This window comes from Ranitomeya variabilis, chromosome 1 (assembly GCF_051348905.1).
Source record: "Ranitomeya variabilis isolate aRanVar5 chromosome 1, aRanVar5.hap1, whole genome shotgun sequence".
Lineage (NCBI taxonomy): Eukaryota > Metazoa > Chordata > Amphibia > Anura > Dendrobatidae > Ranitomeya > Ranitomeya variabilis.
This window is the reverse complement of record NC_135232.1, coordinates 759,232,113-759,255,633: the sequence shown is the minus strand read 5'-3', so window position 1 is coordinate 759,255,633 and position 23,521 is coordinate 759,232,113. Positions and strand designations below refer to the sequence as shown.

General features: G+C 43.7%; 1 protein-coding gene across 1 annotated transcript in view; it reads left to right on the top strand.

The window, feature by feature from the left end:
* The window catches only part of GRIN3B (glutamate ionotropic receptor NMDA type subunit 3B), a 166,888-nt gene that overhangs the window by 124,385 nt on the left and 18,982 nt on the right, over positions 1-23,521 (top strand). The window contains exon 7 of the mRNA XM_077253166.1: positions 3,270-3,434. Coding sequence (XP_077109281.1) covers positions 3,270-3,434 — 165 coding nt within the window. The remainder of the gene's footprint in view (positions 1-3,269; positions 3,435-23,521) is intronic.

Genomic DNA, 23,521 nt, shown 5'->3' with positions numbered 1-23,521 from the left:
CACACCAAAGATGGTGCCGGCATTACTGTGATTGGCAAGCCAGCCCAACATGTTCATTAGTTGCAAATAAAGCACCAAACATGCTGGGTGGGTTACTCAAATATAACGAGGTGAATACCTAATTACTCGCCGAGTAACGAATAGCCCAAACACCGTACTATTCGTGTGAGTAACAAATAGTGCTAAATGTATTCATTCATCACTAGTTAAAAACTCTGCTTCATATCTGCACTAAAATTGCATCAAATAAGTTGTAAAAGGCATAAAAGAAATGCTGCAAACACGCAAACGTTGTGTGGTGAGAACACCTGAAGAAAAAAAGAAGCAGAAATAAAGCAGTATTTTAATACATCATTTACCGATCTGTGTACATAATTTGATCGCTGTGTTGCGCAGGTCATTATGATTGCAGGGACACCAAATATATCCTTGTTATTTGCTGCTTTGTGATGTTCACTATTTTTTTTAAATGCATTAAAACAATACATTATGTTTTTCATTATCAAGTGTTTTTCATTATTATTTTTTAGTAATTTCACAGGATGAAAAAAAAAATTTATTCTCAAATAAAGTCTATTTCTAACACTATAATCTGCCTGTATTCAGATCCTGCAATACATATCAAGTACACAAAATTATCCACTTTACATCACCAGCTTAAGAGCCTTACTGTAATGGTAGGTCTGTGGGTGTGAGACCCAAGGAGACTCACAGGAAAAAAAAGACATTTTTGTAATTGCTTATTATTAGTGATGAGCGAGTATACTCGTTGCTCGGGTTTTCCAGAGCACGCTCGGGTGGTCTCCAAGTATTTGTGAGTGCTCGGAGATTTAGTTTTCCTTGCCGCAGCTGCATGATTTGCGGCTACTAGACAGCTTGATTACATGTGGGGATTCCTAAGCAACCAGGCAACCCCCACATGTACTCAGGCTGGCTAGCAGCTGTAAATCATGCAGCTGCGTCAACAAAAACTAAATCTCCGAGCAGTCACAAATACTCGGGGACCACAAACCCGAGCAACGAGTATACTCGCTCATCACTACTTGTTATTTTTACTACTATAGGAATAAAACTAAATTCTCCTTCTTTCAAGGGACCATAAGAATACATTGTTATATGCAATGTAGCTCTCTGGGCATGTATAACCTGCTTCTGGATTCATTGCATGCAATAGAAGTCAAGATTAAAAATCTCCTATCTACATTCTTATGGGTTGTGGCTCAATGGTAGAGAAGCGTCCTCCTCCTCAGAGTTGCCTTCTGTCTTCCCGATGCACAGTGAACATGTAATCTGTCTTCTGATTGGTGGAGCAGCCCCTGCTAACTGATGCTCCGTAGCTCATTCTGTGTGCCCTCACCCTGCCCTTTCCCCACAAAAAAACATCCCTCACACCTCAGAAAAACAGCAAATTGATTTACAAGTCTGTAGGAAGACAGAGGGGAGTATTATAAAAAAAATCACCACTAGGTGGCTCTGCCCCCTTCAATGTGCCGCCCTAGGCACCTGCCCTCCAGTTCCTAATGGTAAATGTGGCCCTGCCTACGGGCTACAGATTGGAGAGTGCTAGGGCAGGGAGACCATTGCTTCCTGCTCTACCGCAAGATTTAACAGTTAAGACTCATGGTCGCTCTGAGTGGTCCTTTGTTATGACCCCAATGGCGAGGGTCTCAGAGGAACAAGTAAGTCTGCGAAGTACAAAAATCCAGCTCATAGGGCAGTGGTAACTGGGTTGACCATATATCTACTCCTAACGCCAACACTAGAAGTAGCCGGGGAACATGCCTACGTTGGTCGCTAGATGTCTCGCGCCAGCCGGAGGACTAACTACCCCTAGAAGAGGAAAACAAAGACCTCTCTTGCCTCCAGAGAATAGACCCCAAAAGTTGGATACAAGCCCCCCACAAATAATAACGGTGAGGTAAGAGGAAATGACAAACACAGAGATGAACTAGGTTTAGCAAAGAGAGGCCCACTTACTAATAGCAGAATGTAGTAAGATAACTTATATGGTCAACAAAAACCCTATCAAAAATCCACACTGGAAATTCAAGAACCCCCGAACCGTCTAACGGCCCAGGGGGAGAACTCCAGCCTCCCTAGAGCTTCCAGCAAGGTTAGGATACAGATAATGTACAAGCTGGACAAAAATGCAAACAAAAACAAATAGCAAAAAGCAAGAAAGCAGACTTAGCTTAATCTAGCAGGAACCAGGATCAGTAGACAAGAGCACAACAGATTAGCTCTGATTACAACGTTGCCAGGCATTGAACTGAAGGTCCAGGGAGCTTATATAGCAACACCCCTGAACTAACGGCCCAGGTGAGCATACAAGGGATGACTGACATACCCAGAGTCAAATCACTAGTAACCACTAGAGGGAGCCAAAAAGCAAATTCACAACAGTCCTTACTATGTGAGTGCTATGCTATGTGCCACTATGTGAGTAGCTACGCTACTGGGTCTAAATCATCATAAATGATCATATCCAGTAGCCCAGTGCAATGTGTCTCATTCTTCTATTCATCCCCCTCTTTTATGATGTTCTTATCTATTTTATTGGGCCTCTCATAATTCTCTCCTGAATGTCTGCAATAATAACTAGTGTCTGAATGAATACATGATTGTCTATTTTTTTCGCAATGGTCACAGATCCAGTGTTGGTCCACTTGCGCACCAAATCATGTATACTGCTGTTTTGCTAGAAAGTGAAACAAGCACTATAGTCCTGCGTGATTGCCTGTGCAACATAGACCTCAACTATCACTATTCTTTGTTGTATCGAATACGGCATGTTGGACGCATTCACACACAACTTTACTGCCCTCTACACATAGTGCCTCCCTACTGGCAGGGAAGTGTATTTCTTAAACATTACAGCTGAAAAGTAAGTTAAGCTCTGATTGTTTCTGTTACCAACAAAGAGCATTTTACTGATAGACAGTTTTACTGAAAGAGGTGACCATTATCCTTTACAAGCCCCAAGCAAGAAACACAGGGGCCATGTTTTTTCTTGCCCATCATCATCACTGTCCCCATTGGGGCTCACAATTCCTATTAGTATATCTATGGAGTGTGGGAGGAAACCCATGCAAACCCAAATAGAACGTACAAGCGCCTTACAGATGTTGTCTGTGGTGGGATTTGAATACAGGATCCCAGCACTGTATTGAAGATAATGGCAGACAATGTGTGAAGTGAGGAGAAAGTAATTTATAATGTTTTATAAGTCAAATAAATATACAATTGCAGTTTTTTTTTGTATCCTATAGACACTTCAGATGGGAATTTACCATTTTTCTGGACTCTTTGTCCTCCTCTGTATCGGGTTTTGTGGTTCGCTCCTCACATCCTTAGGAGAAAGGATTGTCTATTACTTGATCTTGCCTCGCATTAGGAGAAGGCGTAGATTCAAATACTGGCTTCATACTAGTCAGGTAAGCTTTGAATTCTGGTATAAATTATAAACAAATATTCATGGAGTTAAAACGTGTTTAAATTCCCTTAAGGGGGAACATAGATTTAAAGTAATGTGTTAAAAAATTATGTTATCCAAATCAGAAAATCTAGATCTTGGGCAGAACTACCTATTGCATTAACCCATTATCTACCAATGTCCTTTTTTTAGGACGCCTAATCTTTAGCATCTAGCAACTAAGATTTTATAATTTTTATAATTAGGTCCAATTTTTTGTGTTGTGTTTGTAAAATAAATGTTTTCAAAATAGGAAATCATGTCATTGTCATTTTTAATTGAATATTGGGACGCCCTTTTCTGAAAAATCCGTACTTGTAAAAATGTTAATTTGGCAAGTAATGGGTTAACTAAATATGCAGGTGTAAGTACACCGTGGCTGCAAACAACGTACAACAGCACTCGGCAAATTCTATACACGTGAATTACACAATTGCTCTGCAAGTAAAAACGTGAGGTTCTTGGTGGTCACATTGATTAAAATTTGGGTACCCATCTTTTATCAACAAGGCAACCTCTTTAAGATGGGACCATATACTAAAAACGTACCTCTATGCCTATGCCGCAAATGAACTGTGGGATTCTGCTGTATAATTTCAATGTTTTAATGAAGGTTTAGTTTCAAACTTTTTTCTTAACTTTAGAAAGTATTTTTTATTTTTCAAATGTCAAAGAGAATGAACAAGTTCATACACAATGACTAAGTGAATTAATACAGTTTACACGTAAAGATTTGTCAGCAGGATTTCACTGTTTGTACATGCAGCTCTTTCAAAAACAAGTCCAGCAGTACCATTATCTGGACAGTCCATTCCTATGTTACAGAGAAATTAGCTTTTGAATTAATATGCAAAATGAGTCTGAAGAGCTATTTGTAGATCTGAAACCTCTGTCATTCCAGCTCTATTCTCTACCCAGCACCACCCCCTGACAGCCACTATGCTGCGTGATTTCAGGCAAAGTACCCATCAGTCAAGCAAGATGAGGCAGTTCTGGACGGGGAATAGAGCTGGAGTGACAGAGGTGTTAGATCTACAAATGACAGGTTAATTTGCATGTCAACTCAAAAGCTGATTTTTCAGTAACAGAGTGTCGAGAAAAAGGTATTGTTGAACTTGTTTTTGAAATAGCTACATGCACATATACTTTGGGGGGGTGAAATTCTGCTGACAGCTTCTCTTTAAGCGTACACAATATTAATTCAGTTAGTCATTGTATAAATATGACCCTTTGAATAATTATTCAAATAGGCTGGCCATGTAAACAGGGGCGGACTTACCATTGGTGCAAAATGTGCAGCCGAAGGCCCTAGACGAATGGGGCCCACTCTTATCTCCAAAGCAGTAGAAATGATGCATTATGATGAGCTATTGGATTGCAAAGTCCCCATATACTGTTGTCGAACAATGGTCCTCCGCCATCTGTGTCCGCTCCTGCATGTAAAAGTATTTCTGGACTTGCCTTTGAAAGAGCTATATTTAAATATAAATAGTTGGGGTGTAAAATTCTGCTAACAGATTTCCTTTAACTGTAAAAGAGAAATTCATACAAAAACATACCCAAAATCTACTTTATATATCCCTTTCATGTAAACTAATTGCCATAGTTAGGAGTGGTCCAAATGCAAACCATTTTTCACCACTTATTTAATCCCACATCTAAGCTATTTTCTATAAACCTGCATTAAAAATTCCCCATCGTTCCCTAACTACACTAACTACTTTTGTATTTTTGATTCTACTTTCTGTCAATTTGTTTGGTTGCTGGAATACTAAAATGAAGCATCATCAGGGGGTAGAGGCTGTGGGCATTAATGGTTTTACATTGCTCTATTGCTCGCTCATAGACTATTCCTTGGTTTAGAGTACATTTCTTTAGCATATAACCCTGAAAAAACGTATTCAAAATTATATGGCACTATAGTGCTCATCAATAGACTATTCCGTGGTCTGGGGTACATTTCGTTGGTACATAACCCTCAAAAAAAACTTGTTAAAAATTTTATTGGTATTATATTGCACACCCATAGACTATTCCATAGTCTGAAGCCATTGCTGAAGCTGAATACAAATTTATAGCGGTCGACATTGGGGCCTATGGCCGCTCCAATGATTCACAAGTTTTTAAATTGTCTGCAATGGGGCGTCATCTCTATGGAAACACCTTCCAATATCCACCCCCAAGACCGCTGCCTGACACCTCTGGGCCTCCAATGCCATTTGTATGTGTTGGAGATGAAGCCTTTCAACTCTCGGAACACCTGCTGAAACCATACTCCAGTAGTGGATTGACGCCAACTAAAAGAATTTTTAATTACCCCTCAAACGAGCATGAAGAATGGTGGAGTGCGCGTTTGGGATTCTAACAGCCAAGTGCAAGTTCTATTGACCGCTATCAACCTGAATACTGACACGGTGGACGAGGTGGTGAAAGCTTGTGTGGTCCTGCACAATTTTGTTATATGCAAAGAACAGATTTCAATTGATGACCACCTTTCATGATTATCAGAACATTACTTATAGAAGTTCTGTGTCAGTTTCCAGAATGAGGGACAAATTTGCTGAATAGTTTATTTCACCTTAAAGGGAACCTGTCACCCCGTTTTTTCCGTATGAGATAAAAATACTGTTAAATAGGGCCTGAGCTGTGCATTACAACAGTGTATTTTGTGGACCCCGATTCCCCACCTATGCTGCCGAAATACGTTACCAAAGTAGTCGTTTTCGCCTGTCAATCAGGCTGGTCTGGTCAGATGGGCGTGGTGTCTTCCCCCAGATCTTGCTTAGTTTTCCGTTGGTGGCGTAGTGGTGTGCGCATGTCCAAGGTCCCGAATCCACTGCACAGGGGAGTGAAAAGAGCGCGATGTGCGCTATTTCATTGGTGATCGGTGGGGGCGGCCATCTACCTTTGGCCGCGCGTGCGCAGAAGCGGCGCTCTGCTGGCCGCGGCTTCAGGAGAATGGCTGCTGCGATCTCCATCTGCGCACGCGCGGCATCCCATGGCCATTTTCCTGAAGCCGCGGCCAGCAGAGTGCCGCTTCTGCGCACGCGCGGCCAAAGGAAGATGGCCGCCCCCACCGATCAGCAATGAAATAGCGCACATCGCGCTCTTTTCACTCCCCTGTGCAGTGGATTCGGGACCTTGGACATGCGCACACCACTACGCCACCAACGGAAAACTAAGCAAGATCTGGGGGAAGACACCACGCCCATCTGACCAGACCAGCCTGATTGACAGGCGAAAACGACTACTTTGGTAACGTATTTCGGCAGCATAGGTGGGGAATCGGGGTCCACAACATACACTATTGCAATGCACAGCTCAGGCCCTATTTAACAGTATTTTTATCTCATATGGAAAAAACGGGGTGACAGGTTCCCTTTAAGGAAGAGTAGACTGGCAGGATGAGAGAGTTTGAAAAAATTTGTCTTGGACCTTCTTTACCCAAAGTATTGTATCTGGTTGGGTTTTTCCCAAAGTACATTACCTTCTGTACCCAAAGTATTTTACCTAGGGCAGCACGGTGGCTCAGTGGATAGCATTACAGCGCTGGGTCCTGGGTTCAAATCCCACCGAGGACAACATCTGCAAGGAGTTTGTATGTTCTCCCCGTGTTTGCTTGGGTTTCCTCCAGGTACTCCGGTTTCCCCCCACATTCCAAAGACATATGCAGCACCCCAGGGTCCTGGTCATTGCAGTAATGTCATTCTCCTCCAGTGGGGAGTGATGTTACATTTGGAGGCAGTAAAGGAGATCTCTTTACCAGGTACCACAAACATACAACACATTTCATACTCCAGTCCACCAGGGGGAGCTATGCTCCTATTATTAGGGCACTCTTCTCAATTAGGTAAAACTGGTGGCCTGGAGAGGAAGTTAGGCAGTTGCTGGCTGAGCTTTGCTCAGATAGTTGGTCCCTGACAGGGGTGGGAGCCTGTCAGAGGCTTAGACAGAGGGTCACGGAGCTGCGCCTGCCCTAAGTGCAGCAGTTCCTAAGAAAAGACATGACAAGAGAACTGTATTGTAGAGAGTGAGAAGAAGTCATAGCAAAGAAGTGGATACCAGAAGGAGTTCTGCCCAGCACAGGCTGCCTCCTTCTGAGGCTCAGGATCCCGGTAGCCGGAACACCGAGGGAGCAACAGTCCTTTATGCCTTGCTCCAGAGACCGGCAGGACAGCTAATTGCAAGTTACTGATCCGCCCTATACCCAGGAGGCAAGGTGGCACCCACGAGAGGCCGGAGCATGATAGAGTCCCTGTAAAAAGCCTCAAGCCACCGGTCATACGAGTTGTCCTATCCATCTGGAGGACAGAGAGAGAGATAACATCGATAACATCTACAACATCTGTAAGGACCTTATGAGAGACTTAGCAGTAAGGTACTACAACACCAAGACGCTAGAGGAAGACTACTGACTTCCACCTGGATAAGGGGACTCTGGATTTGCCTCCAATCCGGTTGGACTCTGCCTGCCCTGTGATCTGTGCTCTGGACTGTAGATGCTAAAGCCTTCAGTAAAAGGTAAAGAGACTGCAACCTTGTGTCCTCGTTCTTCACTGCACCTCACACCATCCACCATCTACACACTGGGAAGCCCTGGGGATACACTTCACCTATGGGAAGGTATACCATCTAGCTGCCATAACATCACCCCAGCGGACCCCTTAAAGCAGCCTCGGTCACCCTGACCGAATACCACAGGTGGCGTCATGAACATATCCCTTTAAAAAGACCTTTCCCGTTTACACGGACGTCCCAAGGGCCATGGACCGGGTCAGCCACCGTGACATCCCCCCTGAGAACTGAAGCACCTGGTACTGAGTACCCCATTGCCCACGGGGCGCTCCACATACTGATAGGGATTCTAGATTGTGAGCCCCATCGGGGACGGTGATGATAATGTGTGCAAACTGTAAAGCGCTGCGGAATATGTTAGTGCTATATAAAAATAAAGAATATTATTATTATTATTATTATTATTATTAGAGTTGAGCGACTTTTACTTTTTTCGGATCGAGTCGGGTTTCGCGAAACCCGACTTTGTCAAAAGTCGGGTCGGGTGAAATCGTCCGATTATCGCGAAAAGTCAGGGGCCAACTGAAATACGAAACCCAATGCAAGTCAATGGGGAATCAAAGTCGGCAGTGAGTGGAGGACAGGAAAACACCTACAGTGCCCATTTTAATGCCAAAAACATCAATTCTTATTACTGAAGCTTGTCAATCTTAATTTACTTTATAATAATAGTTTGGCATTGAAAACTGGGGGTCATTTGGCTAAAGTTGTGGGGGGGTAGGGCTGGCTCAAGATTTTCGTGGGCCCAGGAAATGCGGAAAACGTCACGGCGGTGGAGCAGGGAGAGGTAAGTATTTCAACTTTGCAAGTGCTGTGATCCTGGGCAAGCAGGGGGGGCCCACTCGTTGGCATTGGCACTGGCACAGGGCCCCTCATAGTACAGCGGTGTGTTTGACAGCGGTTGGCGCCTCCCACCGGCAGAGACACTTTTGCGTACTATGAGGGGCCCTGTGCCAGTGACATCGCCAGTGAGTTTGCCCCCCACCTGAAGAAGGAACCTGCACTTAATTCTGCACCTTCCTCTTTGTCCCCGTGTAAGGTGGTATAGTATGCGGGAAGGGGAACCTGACTTTCAGCAGGGTCAGATTCTGGCTGTGTAGAGTGCAAGGGGAATGTAGTGGTCTGGGTCAATGTACCAGTAGACTCATCTAGCAGTGGCTGGGCAATGGGCAGGATGAGGAGGAAACACAAATATATGCATATAAATGCAGTTCAAATGTGGTAACAGGACTAAACAGGCGGCATTGCTTTGTTCAGTGGAGGACAACTGTAATGAGCGGCAGACAGTTAGTAGGCCCAAATAATAAAGTGGGCTAAATGCAGTTCAAAATTAGTAACAGGACTAAACAGGCGGCATTGCTTTGTTCAGTGGAGGACAACTGTAATGAGCGGCAGACACAGTTAGTAGGCTGTTATGATCCCTAGTGGCGGAGGATCACAAATAGATCAGCAAGTGATTAAACTAAGGACGAGCCCTAGGGAGATGGTAACTGGAATGATCGCAAATCTGAACCTATCCAAAACAACTAGAGGTAGCCGGTGAACGTGCCTAAAAAATTCTTAGACGTCTCGAGCCAGCCTGAGGAACTAGCTACCCCTAAAGAGAAAGAAAGACCTCGCTTGCCTCCAGAGAAATAATCCCCAAAGATATAGAAGCCCCCAACAAATATTAACGGTGAAGTAAGAAGAAGGCACATACATAGGGATGAAATCAGATTCAGCAAAAGAGGCCCACTAGTACTAGAAAGCAGAAAATAGAGCAGGGGTCTATGCGATCAATAAAAAACCCTTACAAAATATCCATCCTGAGATTTCAAGAACCCACACACCAACTAACGGTGTGTGGGGAGAAACTCAGCCCACTAGAGCAACCAGCAAGCGAGGGAATTACATTTTAGCAAGCTGGAACAGAAAACATGATAAACACTGCTGATCAAAAAATGAGCAAACAAAACTTAGCTTTGTCCTGGATGGACTGGGAGCAAGGTAGTCAGAAGGAATCTGAGTAGCACTGATTACATCGACAGCCGGCAACAAGTGGAAGTAAAACAGAGCTATATAGGAACCTCCCAGAGGATAACGAACCAACTGATAGCCAGAGACCAGCAGGATAACAAACAAAGCCACCAGGGGGAGCCCAAAGCAAAAGTCACACCATACCACCAGTGACCACAAGAGGGAGCCCGAAAACAGAGTTCACAACAGTACCCCCCCCCTTAAGGAGGGGTCACCGAACCCTCATGAAAACCCCCAGGGCGATCAGGATAAGCCACATGGAAGGCACGAACCAAATCGGCCACATGAACATCAGAGGCGACAACCCAAGAATTATCCTCCTGACCATAGCCCTTCCACTTGACCAAATACTGGAGCCTCCGTCTAGAAACACGAGAATCCAAGATCTTCTTCACCACGTATTCCAATTCTCCCTCAACCAGCACCGGGGCAGGAGGCTCAACCGGAGGAACCACAGGTACCACATACCTCCGCAACAACGAGCGATGGAACACATTATGAATAGCAAATGATGCCGGGAGGTCCAGACGGAATGACACCGGGCCAAGGACTTCCAGAATCTTATAAGGACCGATAAACCGAGGCTTGAACTTAGGAGAGGAGACCTTCATAGGAACGAAGCGAGAAGACAACCATACCAAGTCCCCAACGCGAAGTTGGGGACCCACACAGCGACGGCGGTTGGCAAAGAGCTGAGCCTTCTCTTGTGACAACTTCAAATTGTCCACCACATGATTCCAAATCTGATGCAACCTATCCACCACAACATCCACTCCAGGACAGTCAGAAGGCTCCACCTGACCCGAGGAAAAACGAGGATGAAACCCCGAATTACAAAAAAAAGGAGAAACCAAAGTAGCAGAACTAGCCCGATTATTAAGGGCAAACTCGGCCAACGGTAAAAAAGTAACCCAGTCGTCCTGGTCAGCAGAAACAAAACATCTTAAATAAGTCTCCAAGGTCTGATTAGTTCGCTCGGTTTGGCCATTCGTCTGAGGATGGAAGGCCGACGAAAAAGACAATTCAATGCCCAACTTAGCACAAAAGGTCCGCCAAAATCTAGCCACAAACTGGGATCCTCTGTCAGAAACAATGTTCTCAGGAATCCCGTGCAAACGAACCACATTTTGAAAAAACAGTGGAACCAACTCGGAGGAGGAAGGCAACTTAGGCAAGGGCACCAAATGGACCATCTTAGAAAAACGATCACACACCACCCAGATGACAGACATTCTCTGAGAGACAGGGAGATCTGAAATAAAATCCATGGAAATGTGCGTCCAAGGCCTCTTCGGGACAGGCAAAGGTAACAGCAAACCACTGGCACGAGAACAGCAAGGCTTTGCCCGAGCACAAATTCCACAAGACTGCACAAAGGAACGCACATCCCGCGACAAGGAAGGCCACCAAAAAGACCTGGCCACCAAGTCTCTGGTACCAAATATTCCAGGATGGCCCGCCAACACCGAAGAATGAACCTCGGAGATGAGTCTGTTGGTCCATCTATCCGGGACAAACAGTCTCTCCGGTGGACAGCGGTCAGGTCTATCCGCCTGAAACTCTTGCAGCACACGTCGCAAATCTGGGGAGATGGCAGACAAAATCACCCCTTCTCTAAGGATACCAGCCGGCTCTGAATCTCCAGGAGAGTCAGGCACAAAACTCCTAGAAAGAGCATCAGCCTTCACATTCTTCGAACCCGGCAGGTACGAGACCATGAAATCAAAACGAAAGAAAAACAACGACCAACGAGCCTGTCTGGGATTTAGCCGCTTGGCCGACTCGAGATAAATCAAATTCTTGTGGTCAGTCAAGACCACCGCACGATGTTTAGCTCCCTCGAGCCAATGTCGCCACTCCTCAAATGCCCACTTCATAGCCAACAGCTCCCGATTACCGACATCATAATTCCGCTCGGCAGGCGAAAACTTTCTTGAAAAGAAAGCACATGGCTTCATCACAGAGCCATCGGGGCTTCTCTGTGACAAAACAGCCCCCGCTCCAATCTCGGAAGCATCAACCTCCACCTGGAAGGGAAGTGAGACATCTGGCTGACATAAGACCGGAGCCGAAGAAAACCGACGCTTCAGCTCCCGAAAGGCCTCCACAGCCGCAGAAGACCAATTAGTCACATCAGAACCCTTCTTGGTCAAATCCGTCAAAGGCTTAACAACGCCAGAAAAATTAGCTATGAAGCGACGGTAAAAATTAGCAAAACCCAAGAACTTCTGAAGACTCTTAACAGATGTAGGCTGCGTCCAGTCATGAATAGCCTGAACCTTGACTGGGTCCATCTCAATAGTAGAAGGAGAAAAAATGAAACCCAAAAAAGAAATCTTCTGGACTCCAAAAAGACATTTTGAGCCCTTCACAAATAAAGCATTGTCACGTAGGACCTGAAAGACCATCCTGACCTGCTTAACATGAGACTCCCAATCATCCGAAAAAACCAGAATATCATCCAGATACACAATCATAAACTTATCCAGATATTCACGGAAGATGTCATGCATAAAGGACTGAAAGACTGAAGGAGCATTAGAAAGTCCAAAAGGCATCACCAAGTGCTCAAAATGGCCTTCAGGCGTATTAAATGCAGTTTTCCATTCATCATCCTGTTTTATACGCACAAGGTTATACGCACCACGAAGATCTATCTTGGTGAACCAACTAGACCCCCTAATGCGAGCAAACAAATCAGTTAACAATGGCAAAGGATACTGAAATTTGACCGTGATTTTATTCAAAAGGCGATAATCAATACAGGGTCTCAGGGAACCATCCTTTTTAGCCACAAAAAAGAATCCTGCACCAAGAGGGGATGAGGACGGGCGAATATGTCCCTTCTCTAAAGACTCCTTTATATAACTCCGCATGGCAGCATGCTCCGGCACAGATAAATTGAAAAGTCGTCCCTTAGGAAACTTACTACCAGGAATCAAATTTATAGCACAATCACAGTCCCTATGAGGAGGTAGAGAATTGAGTTTGGGCTCCTCAAATACATCCTGGTAGTCTGACAAAAACGTAGGGACTTCAGAAGGAGTGGATGAAGCAATAGACACCACAGGAGCGTCACCATGAATTCCCTGACAACCCCAACTTGACACCGACATAGCTTTCCAATCCAGGACTGGATTATGAGTCTGCAACCATGGTAGACCCAACACGACGACATCATGCAAATTATGCAGTACAAGAAAGCGAATCACCTCCTGATGAACAGGAGTCATGCAAATGGTCACTTGTGTCCAGTACTGAGGTCTATTCGTAGCCAATGGTGTAGAATCAATTCCCCTTAGTGGAATAGGGAATTTCAAAGGCTCCAAATCAAAACCACAGCGCTTGGCAAATGACCAATCCATCAGACTCAGGGCGGCACCTGAATCTACAAAAGCATTAACCGGGTAAGATGACAGGGAACAAATCAGGGTAACAGACAAAATGAACTTAGGCTGTAAAGTACCAATGGTGACAGATTTATCAACCTTTTTTTTGCGCTTAGAGCATGCTGAGATAACATGAGCTGAGTCACCACAGTAAAAGCACAACCCATTTTGCCGTCTATAATTTTGCCGTTCACTTCTGGTCAGAATTCTGTCACATTGCATAGATCCAGGTGTCTGTTCAGAAGACACCGCCAAATGGTGCACAGGTTTGCGCTCCCGCAAACGCCGATCAATCTGAATGGCCAGAGTCATTGACTCATTCAGACCTGCAGGCGTAGGGAACCCCACCATGACATTCTTAATGGCTTCAGAAAGACCTTCTCTGAAATTTGCAGCCAGGGCACACTCATTCCACTGAGTAAACACCGACCATTTCCGAAATTTCTGGCAGTACACCTCTGCTTCATCTTGCCCCTGCGAGAGGGCCAATAACGTTTTTTCAGCCTGGTTCTCAAGATTAGGTTCCTCATAGAGCAATCCAAGGGCTAGAAAAAACGCATCTACACTAAGCAATGCAGGATCCCCTGGCGCCAGTGCGAAGGCCCAATCTTGGGGGTCACCACGCAAAAAGGAAATAATAATCCTAACTTGCTGAACGGCATCACCAGAGGAACGAGGTTTCAAAGAAAGAAACAACTTACAATTGTTCCTAAAATTCAGGAACCTAGATCTATCTCCAGAAAACAACTCCGGAATAGGTATTCTAGGCTCTGACATAGGACTGTGAACAACAAAATCCTGAATACTTTGAACCCTAGCAGCAAGATGATCCAGACTGGAAGCCAAGCTCTGGACATCCATGTCAGCAGCTGAACTCAGAGCCACACCAACATTAAGAGGAGGAGAGAAGCTAGCCACAGCAGCTAGACACACGGCAACAAAAAAAAAAAAAAAAATTCTCAAGTCTTCTTTTCTCCTGCTTCTGCCATGCAATTAACACCTTATGGCCGGCTGTACTGTTATGATCCTTAGTGGCTGAGGATCACGAATAGACCAGCAAGTGAATAAACTAAGGACAAGCTCTAGGGAGATGGTAACTGGACTGATCGCAAATCTGAACCTATCCAAAACAACTAGAGGTAGCCGGTGATCGTGCCTACAAAATTCCTAGACGTCTCGAGCCAGCCTGAGGAACTAGCTACCCCTAAAGAGAAAGAAAGACCTTGCTTGCCTCCAGAGAAATAATCCCCAAAGATATAGAAGCCCCCAACAAATATTAACGGTGAAGTAAGAAGAAGGCACATACATAGGGATGAAATCAGATTCAGCAAAAGAGGCCCACTAGTACTAGAAAGCAGAAAATAGAGCAGGGGTCTATGCGATCAATAAAAAACCCTTACAAAATATCCATCCTGAGATTACAAGAACCCACGCACCAACTAATGGTGTGTGGGGAGAAACTCAGTCCACTAGAGCATCCAGCAAGCGAGGAAATCACATTTTAGCAAGCTGGACAAGAAAACATGATAAACACTGCTGATCAAAAAATGAGCAAACAAAACTTAGCTTTGTCCTGGATGGACTGGGAGCAAGGTAGTCAGAAGGAATCTGAGTAGCACTGATTACATCGACAGCCGGCAACAAGAGGAAGTAAAACAGAGCTATATAGGAACCTCCCAGAGGATAACGAACCAGCTGATAGCCAGAGACCAGCAGGATAACAAACAAAGCCACCAGGGGGAGCCCAAAGCAAAAGTCACACCATACCACCAGTGACCACAAGAGGGAGCCCGAAAACAGAGTTCATAACACGAAACCCGTTAAATTCAATGGGAGACAAAACCAAACTTATATACGACACCTTAAGAGGTGACAAAAAACTTCTTAAACAGCTAAAATTAGGGACAGACACCATGAAAAGTGGCAGCAATTGACCCACAGTAAAAATTTGATAATGGCACTGCAGCAGGCAGCCATGGGACATGCATGAGGTATCAGGTTCTGGGCCAGCATTTAGAGCATGGTAGGTAAGAGAGTGGTGTAAACCTTCTTACCTGATACCCACGGCCGGACTGGCCATCTGGCAGTTCTGGCAAATGCCAGAAGGGCCTGTCTGGTTGTGGGCTGCCTTGTCTGCTACATTGTTAACAGAATCAGTGTTCTCAAGACACCCATACTGTTAAAAGTTTTGACAAAGCACAAAGTCGCTGACTCCGTCACTTACCCCACCAGGCCACGGGTATCATTAGAAATATTGGTCTTGTAGTAAATCTTGCTTTCCTCCATCCAGGGTAATATTAGTAATATATCCCATCTGGTGCTTGGGACGGGGACAACATGGGCCTGTGTGATTTCAAATGCCAGGGCTGAATTTTAGCCCCAGTCCGTACCTGCTTGTGTGGTTGGTGTATCTTATCCCCTTTAAGCATCTTGTTGCATTGATGACACTGTAAGCAGGGAAATGTGCCAAGTCTCTGGGTACGTAACAATTGCTGCCTAGGAACCCTTACTGCAGAGCCTATGTCTGCTCTGACTAGTTTATTTTTAAGATTACTGGGTCGTTTAAAACATGGTAAGAAGGGTTCTTTAAATTCTGGTACGTCAGGATAACCTGTTCTTAAAATGCTCCAATGTTTCCGGATGGCTCTGTGTACCTGAAAGGCGAAGGGATGATAAGTGTGAATAAAAGGTATGCGATTAGGACTTACGGTACGTTTTTGGGGATTGCAATGCAGCAGTCATTAAGTACTTTTGTGGGATAACCCCTATCTGAAAATTTGGCCTGCATCTTATCAAGGCATTTAAGCCGTACTGATTTGTCTCTAACAATGCGTTGAAACTGAGAGATGGGAATTGACCTCATGCCTGAATGTGGATGGAAACTTTCAAAGTGCAGCAAGTTGTTCTGATCTGTGGCCTTAGCAAAAAGGTCCGTGATAAGTGTACCAGGAGTTGTCTTAATGACTAAAATTTCTATGAAATTGAATTGGTTAGAGTCATGCTGTACAGTAAACGTTAGGCCATTCCAGACGGAATTGAGGAAGGCATGAAACGCGAGTAGTGTTCCATTTTTGAAGACCAAAGAGTGAAAGGGTCCAAACCTTCCCTGATGGTATTGATATTCAGTTCTAGATACTCCTGCACCATCCTCTCCATTCGTTCACCACATATCATACTTGGACTCTGTTTTTCCTGGTGCAAATTTAATAACTGAATAAATTTGTTTTTACTGTGGATGAGGCCTGTATAACCTAGAAGATATGCTCCAAACAATTTCAAACTCGGATCTAGCCTGCTGTATCACGTTTGTAAAAAAAAGTACAGTACAGACCAAAAGTTTGGACACACCTTCTCATTTAAAGATTTTTCTGTATTTTTATGACTATGAAAATTGTAAATTCACACTGAAGGCAACAAAACTATTAATTAACACATGTGGAATTATATACTTAACAAAAAAGTGTGAAACAACTGAAAATATGTCTTATATTCTAGGTTTTTCAAAGTAGCCACCTTTTGCTTTGATGGCCGCTTTGCACACTCTTGGCATTCTCTTGATGAGCTTCAAGAGGTAGTCACTGGAAATGGTCTTCCAACAATCTTGAAGGAGTACTGTTGTGAATTCTGCTCTTGGGCTCCCTCCGGTGGTTGTAAGTGGTAGCGCTGCTGTCTCTGAATCGCAGCATTTATCAGGTGTGTTCACTTTTTGCAATTTTGACTGGGTTATTTAGTGTTGCTTCACCCTTTAGTCAGTGCCAGTTGTCCATTGTTCCTGGAGGATTCACATCTCTGCCTGGTCTCTCCTGCTTTGCAGTTCATTTCAACAAAGATAAGTTCTGGCCTTGATTTTTTGCTGTCCACATGCTGTGGCCTTATTGTTCAGTTCTTTTCCATGTTTTTGTCTTGTCCAACTTGGTCTGTATAAGGATTTGTTTAGCCAAGCTGGTATCTCTGGAGATGCAGATATACCCTCCATATCTTTAGTTAGCTGTGGAGATTTTGTATTTTCTGTGGTGGATATTTTCTAGTGTTTTAATACTGACCGCATAGTACTCTGTCCTATCCTTTCTATTTAGCTAGAAGTGGCCTCCTTTGCTAAATTCTGATTTCAGTCTGTGTATGTTTTTTCCCTCTCCTCTCACAGTCAATATTTGTGGGGGGCTGTCTATCCTTTGGGGATTTTCTCTGAGGCAAGATAGATTTCCCTTTTCTATCTCTAGGGGTAATTAGTCCTCCGGCTGTGTCGAGATGTCTAGGGAGCACTAGGTACATTCCACGGCTACTTCTAGTTGCGGTGTTAAGTTCAGGGTCTGCGGTCAGTACAGGTACCACCTTCTCCAGAGTACGTCTCATGCTGCTCTTAGGCCACCAGATCATAACAGAGTTCCCAGAGATGCTTAGCACTTGTTGGCCCTTTTGCCTTCACTCTGCGGTCCAGCTCACCCCAAACCATCTCGATTGGGTTCAGGTCTGGTGACTGTGGAGTCCAGGTCATCTGGCGTAGCATCCCATCACTCTCCTTCTTGGTCAAATAGCCCTTACACAGCCTGGAGGTGTGTTTGGGGTCATTGTCCTGTTGAAAAATAAATGTTGGTCCAACTAAACGCAAACCGGATGGAATAGGATGCCACTGCAAGATGCTGTGGTAGCCATGCTGGTTCAGTATGCCTTCAATTTTGAATAACTCCCCAACAGTGTCTCCAGCAAAGCACCCCCACACCATCACACCTCCTCTTCCATGCTTCACGGTGGGAACCAGGCATGTAGAGTCCATCTGTTCACCTTTTCTGCATCGCACAAAGACACGATGGTTGGGAACAAAGATCTCAAATTTGGACTCATCAGACAAAAGCACAGATTTCCACTGGTCTGATGTCCATTCCTTATGTTCTTTAGCCCAAACAAGTCTCTTCTGCTTGTTGCCTGTCCTTAGCAGTGGTTTCCTAGCAGCTATTTTACCATGAAGGCCTGCTGCACAAAGTCTCCTCTTAACAGTTGTTGTAGAGATGTGTCTGCTGCTAGAACTCTGTGTGGCATTGACCTGGTCTCTAATCTGAGCTGCTGTTAACCTGCGATTTCTGAGGCTGGTGACTCGGATAAACTTATCCTCAGAAGCAGAGGTGACTCTTGGTCTTTCTTTCCTGGGACGGTCCTCATGTGAGCCAGTTTCTTTGTAGTGCTTGATGGTTTTTGCAACTGCACTTGGGGACACTTTGAAAGTTTACCCAATTTTTCGGACTGACTGACCTTCATTTCTTAAAGTAATAATGGCCACTCGTTTTTCTTTACTTAGCTGCTTTTTTCTTGCCATAATACAAATTCTAACAGTCTATTCAGTAGGACTGTCAGCTCTGTATCCACCAGACTTCTGCTCAACACAACTGATGGTCCCAACCCTATTTATAAGGCAAGAAATCCCACTTATTAAACCTGACAGGGCACACATGTGAAGTGAAAACCATTTCCGGTGACTACCTCTTGAAGCTCATCAAGAGAATGCCAAGAGTGTGCAAAGCAGTCATCAAAGCAAAAGGTGGCTACTTTGAAGAACCTAGAATATAAGACATATTTTCTGTTGTTTCACACTTTTTTGCTACGTATATAATTCCAGATGTGTTAATTCATAGTTTTGATGCCTTCAGTGTGAATTTACAATTTTCATAGTCATGAAAATACAGAAAAAATTTTAAATGAGGTGTGTCCAAACTTTTGGTCTGTACTGTATATCTTTTTTTTATGTGCAACAGCTCTGCACACACAACAGATTCACCGCCACTATATGATAAGGTGAGATATGTCGGGCTGTATCACGTTTAGCAACCAAAAAATAACTTGTTTTTTAATCTGCATGAGCTATGCAAACAGTTGAATTCCACCGACACTAAATTACAAGGTGATATATGGTGTGCTGAATCACGTTACCAACTGTCCCCCGAATTTTTTTAACTGTGCAACAGTTCTACACACAGAACAAATTAACCATCACAAAATTTCGCTGTGGAATATGGCAGGCTGTATCACATTTAGCAACATAATTATTTTTTTTACGTGAATGAGCTCTGCAGACAGCTTAATTTCACCGCCACAAAATTACATGGGATTATGTGGGATAAGATGGGCTATATCACATTTAGCAACAGAATGTTTTAATTTTTTTTTTAATGTGCATGAGCTCTGCAGACAGCTTAATTTCACCGCCACAAAATTACAATGTGGGATATGGCGGGCTGTATCACATCTAGCAACAGAATTTTTTTTTTTTAATCTGCATGAGCTATGCAGGCAGTTGAATTTCAACGCAACTAAATAACAAGGTGAGATATGGCATGCTGAATCACTGTAGAAACTGGCCAACAGCTCAAATCGCAGAACTATATCACCACACCACTAAATGATAAGGTGGCATATGCTTTGCTGAATCACATTTAGCAAGTGAAAAAATAAGATTTAGAAATGTCGTGCATGGAGCACAGTAGAAGCAGTGCACAACACACTTCTATGAAATGTGCACTGCTGTTTTTGTCTGTGGACCTCAGTAATGGCACAAAAAGAAAAAAAATCTACTGGAAGGTCGATTTCACAGCCACACAGGACACTAGCTATCTAAACTATCGGACTTAAAAACAACAGCCTAGATAAAAAGCTAAAATCTATCAGCAAACAGTCCCAGTGTCAAGAACAGCCTCTCTTTGCTGCTACAGTGTCAAAATGGTGCTAAAACAAGATGTCCGCTCCTTATATGGAGGGGAACATGTGATTTCAGCAGCCAATGACACAAGCCTTTGTGTCAGGACATTGAGGATGTTTCCTGCACCCTGATTGGCTAACTTCTCTGAGCACTGCCAACCCCCTACCGTCATCAAACACGTGCCCCACGCTCATCATACACTACCATTATTGTAGCCAAAGTGCTCAAAATACTTTAGCGGCAAAGCAAATATTTTCCCTCACTTTTTACCGAATATTTCCGATTTTTAAAAATGTTGCTTGTGTTTCCGATCACGAATCTAAATGTGCCATATTCGTGCCGATTTTATGTTTGGTGATCATTTTTCGAAGAAATTCATTCATCACTACTTATTACCACATATAAAGTGACACTGGTCGGAATTGGAAAATGAAATTGGAAGGTGAAAAGAGTTGTCAGGATCACACTCAGTCGGAGCAGCCTTTGGAAGTGGGGAATCACCAGAAATAATACACAAGACACGTCTTGTATAGTGTATCACTGGGAAGTCTCTGAAGCACGCCTGCCTTCAAGGTGCTATCCCTTCTTTATATAGTTGTATCGGTAGGTTCAGTGGTTATACAAGTTTTGCATGTTTAAACAAAGAGACAAAACAGGAAAGAAAGAAAAAACAGTTTCGTGGGCGGCAGTTTCACAACAAACAGTACAAAGGCAATTCCACAGACAAGAAAAACAGGATTTCATACTATAGCTAAAATGTCCTTGAATGGACAGGTCAATATTTATCACAAATTCTTTTTAAAAATGGTTCATTGAGGTAACCATTTTTGTTCTGCTCTTCACAATCCCCCCTTTGACATATTCCATTCAAAACCTTGTCATATAGACGATCATTTTAGTCATTCTTTTTGTGATATTACAACAAAAAAAAACAAAAAAAACTTTATATTCTCGCATCCATTACACAAAATTTATTTGTGCATACCGAGATACCCTTGAGTACAACCTTGAATAATACATATATAATTACAATAACCATAACTGTATGTATTAGGCTTTGCATAATCCCGGTAACCCACCCACCGATCCCTCTGAACCCATTGGCCGGGTTAAGAAAAGAAAAGGTATCTGACCACCAGCTATCCTTATTTTGGTCATTGTCTTTGTCATACTGATCCCTGAGTCGTTGTACGTCTTCTAATTTAAATCTCATACTCATAGTACTATTTGGGTCTATATAATGACAGCAGGTGGGTCCGATGATTTGACACATACCCCCTTGTGAGGCAGTTAGGTAATCCAATACCAGGGTATGTTGGTTAGTGATTATTATAAGCTGATTCTGTACAGCTATACTAGTATTTAATATGTCCAATATATCCCAAATCTGGTCATCTAGATAATCCGTGGCTCTAACTAATTTATCCCACATCTGTGTTAACATAGGATAAATAAAAAATGGTACTAGCAATTTTGTTGGGAATTCCCATTTGTACTATATGTGGCCTCCCCGAGGGACGTGGTGAGTTATCTGCAGCTCTTTTATACAGTGTGTGCTTGGGCACGGCTTGCATATTCACTTGTTTGTTCGAAATTATGAAAGTAGCCGGGGTTAGGCGTCCTAATGTACAAGTACCCTTTATACCTACGGGAAGCCATTTATATGCTCCTTCTCCGCATATCCAAAATGTACCCTCAGGCAGATCCCACAAAGCTGAGTGCTGCAATACCAATCTGTGAGCCAAATCCACAAAACTAGATACATTCTGAAGCATACACCAAGAGGGTTTTTGTCCCAAGGGGCTACAGTACCCGGCTGCGGGATTCCCACATACATGCATTCCGTTGAGGTTAACATTATTAACATCAATATCATGAGTCTTATACTGCTTTTTTGCAATGGCTTGCATGTATCCATGATGCCTTTCCTTCAAGCTTGACTGATGTTGGAGTTGTTAACAGGACTTGGAAAGGTCCGTCAAATCTCGGTTCAAGAGTCTTTCTGGTGTGTCTTTTCACGTAGATTTGATCACCAGGTTCCAACTTGTGGCCTCCTTCGAGATTTTCTGGATCTGGAAGGGAAGCAAAAACTTGCGAATGCACTTTAGTTAAACGTTTTTGTAATTCTTGTACATAAGCAGTTAAAGTCTCAGTATTCAACATCAGTTGTTGTGGAAAATAACAACCCAAATTTGCTGCTCTACCAAAAAGAATCTCATGTGGTGACAGCTTAGCCTTCCCCCTTGGGGCGTTTCGGATGGAATACAGGGCAAGTGGTAGACACTCGGTCCAAGGCTTTCCTGTTTCTGCCATGGCCTTCTGGATTTTTAATTTTATTGTTCCATTTAATCTTTCCACTTTATCTGAACTCTGTGAGTGATACGGAGTGTGAAACTGGTTTTCTACTCCCAACATTTTCATAACATTCTGGAATATTTCCCCAGTAACATGGGTACCCCTATCTGACTCGATCACCTCAGGCATGCCGTAACGGGGTATCAGTTCATGTGCTATTTTAATGGCAGTAGTTTTTGCTGAGGCTTTACGAACTGGATAAGCCTCTGGCCACCCTGAGAACATGTCCACACACACAAGCACATATTCGTATCCATTGTACCTAGGAAGTTGGATGTAGTCGATCTGGAGTCTTTGAAAGGGATACAGTGGTCTTACATGATGCTTGGTTGGGGTTTTAATGGTCTGACCTGGATTGTGTGCCAGGCATATAGCGCATGCAGCACACATGTTCCGAGCAAAATTACCAAAGCCTGGAGCCAACCACCTTTCTTTTACCTTGAGCGTCATACCATTTGCCGACACATGCGTGGGTAGGTGGAGGTCACTTGCCACTGCGGGGTACCAGGCTCTGGGTAAACACAACAAAGTTCCTTTTTTCCATAATCCTTGCTGATCTTCTGCCCCTTTTTTCTGCCACTGCCCTCGTTCTTCGTCGTCTACCTGTTTCTGAGCTTCCTTCAATCTCTCCTCATCATGTTCAGAGCTATCTAGTGTGTGGGCATGATGTAAGGGTTTACGTGCTGCCTGTTTTGCTGGCTTGTCGGCTTTATCGTTACCCCTGGCTTCCTCGGTGTCGAGTCTCACATGTGCAGCTACCTTTATCACCGCTATTTCTTTAGTTTCTTGTGCTGCCTCCAGAATCTGTCTAATGAGGGAGGCATGTTTAACAGGTTGGCCTGAAGCAGTCATATAACCTCTGGCTCTCCATATTACGCCAAAATCGAAAATAATGCCATGTGCATATCTAGAATCAGTGTATATGTTTGCTGTCTGATCTTTGGCTATTTTTAGAGCTTCAACCAATGCCGTAAGTTCTGCTTCTTGTGCAGACTGATTAGCAGGGAGAGGTTCTGCTTTCAGCAC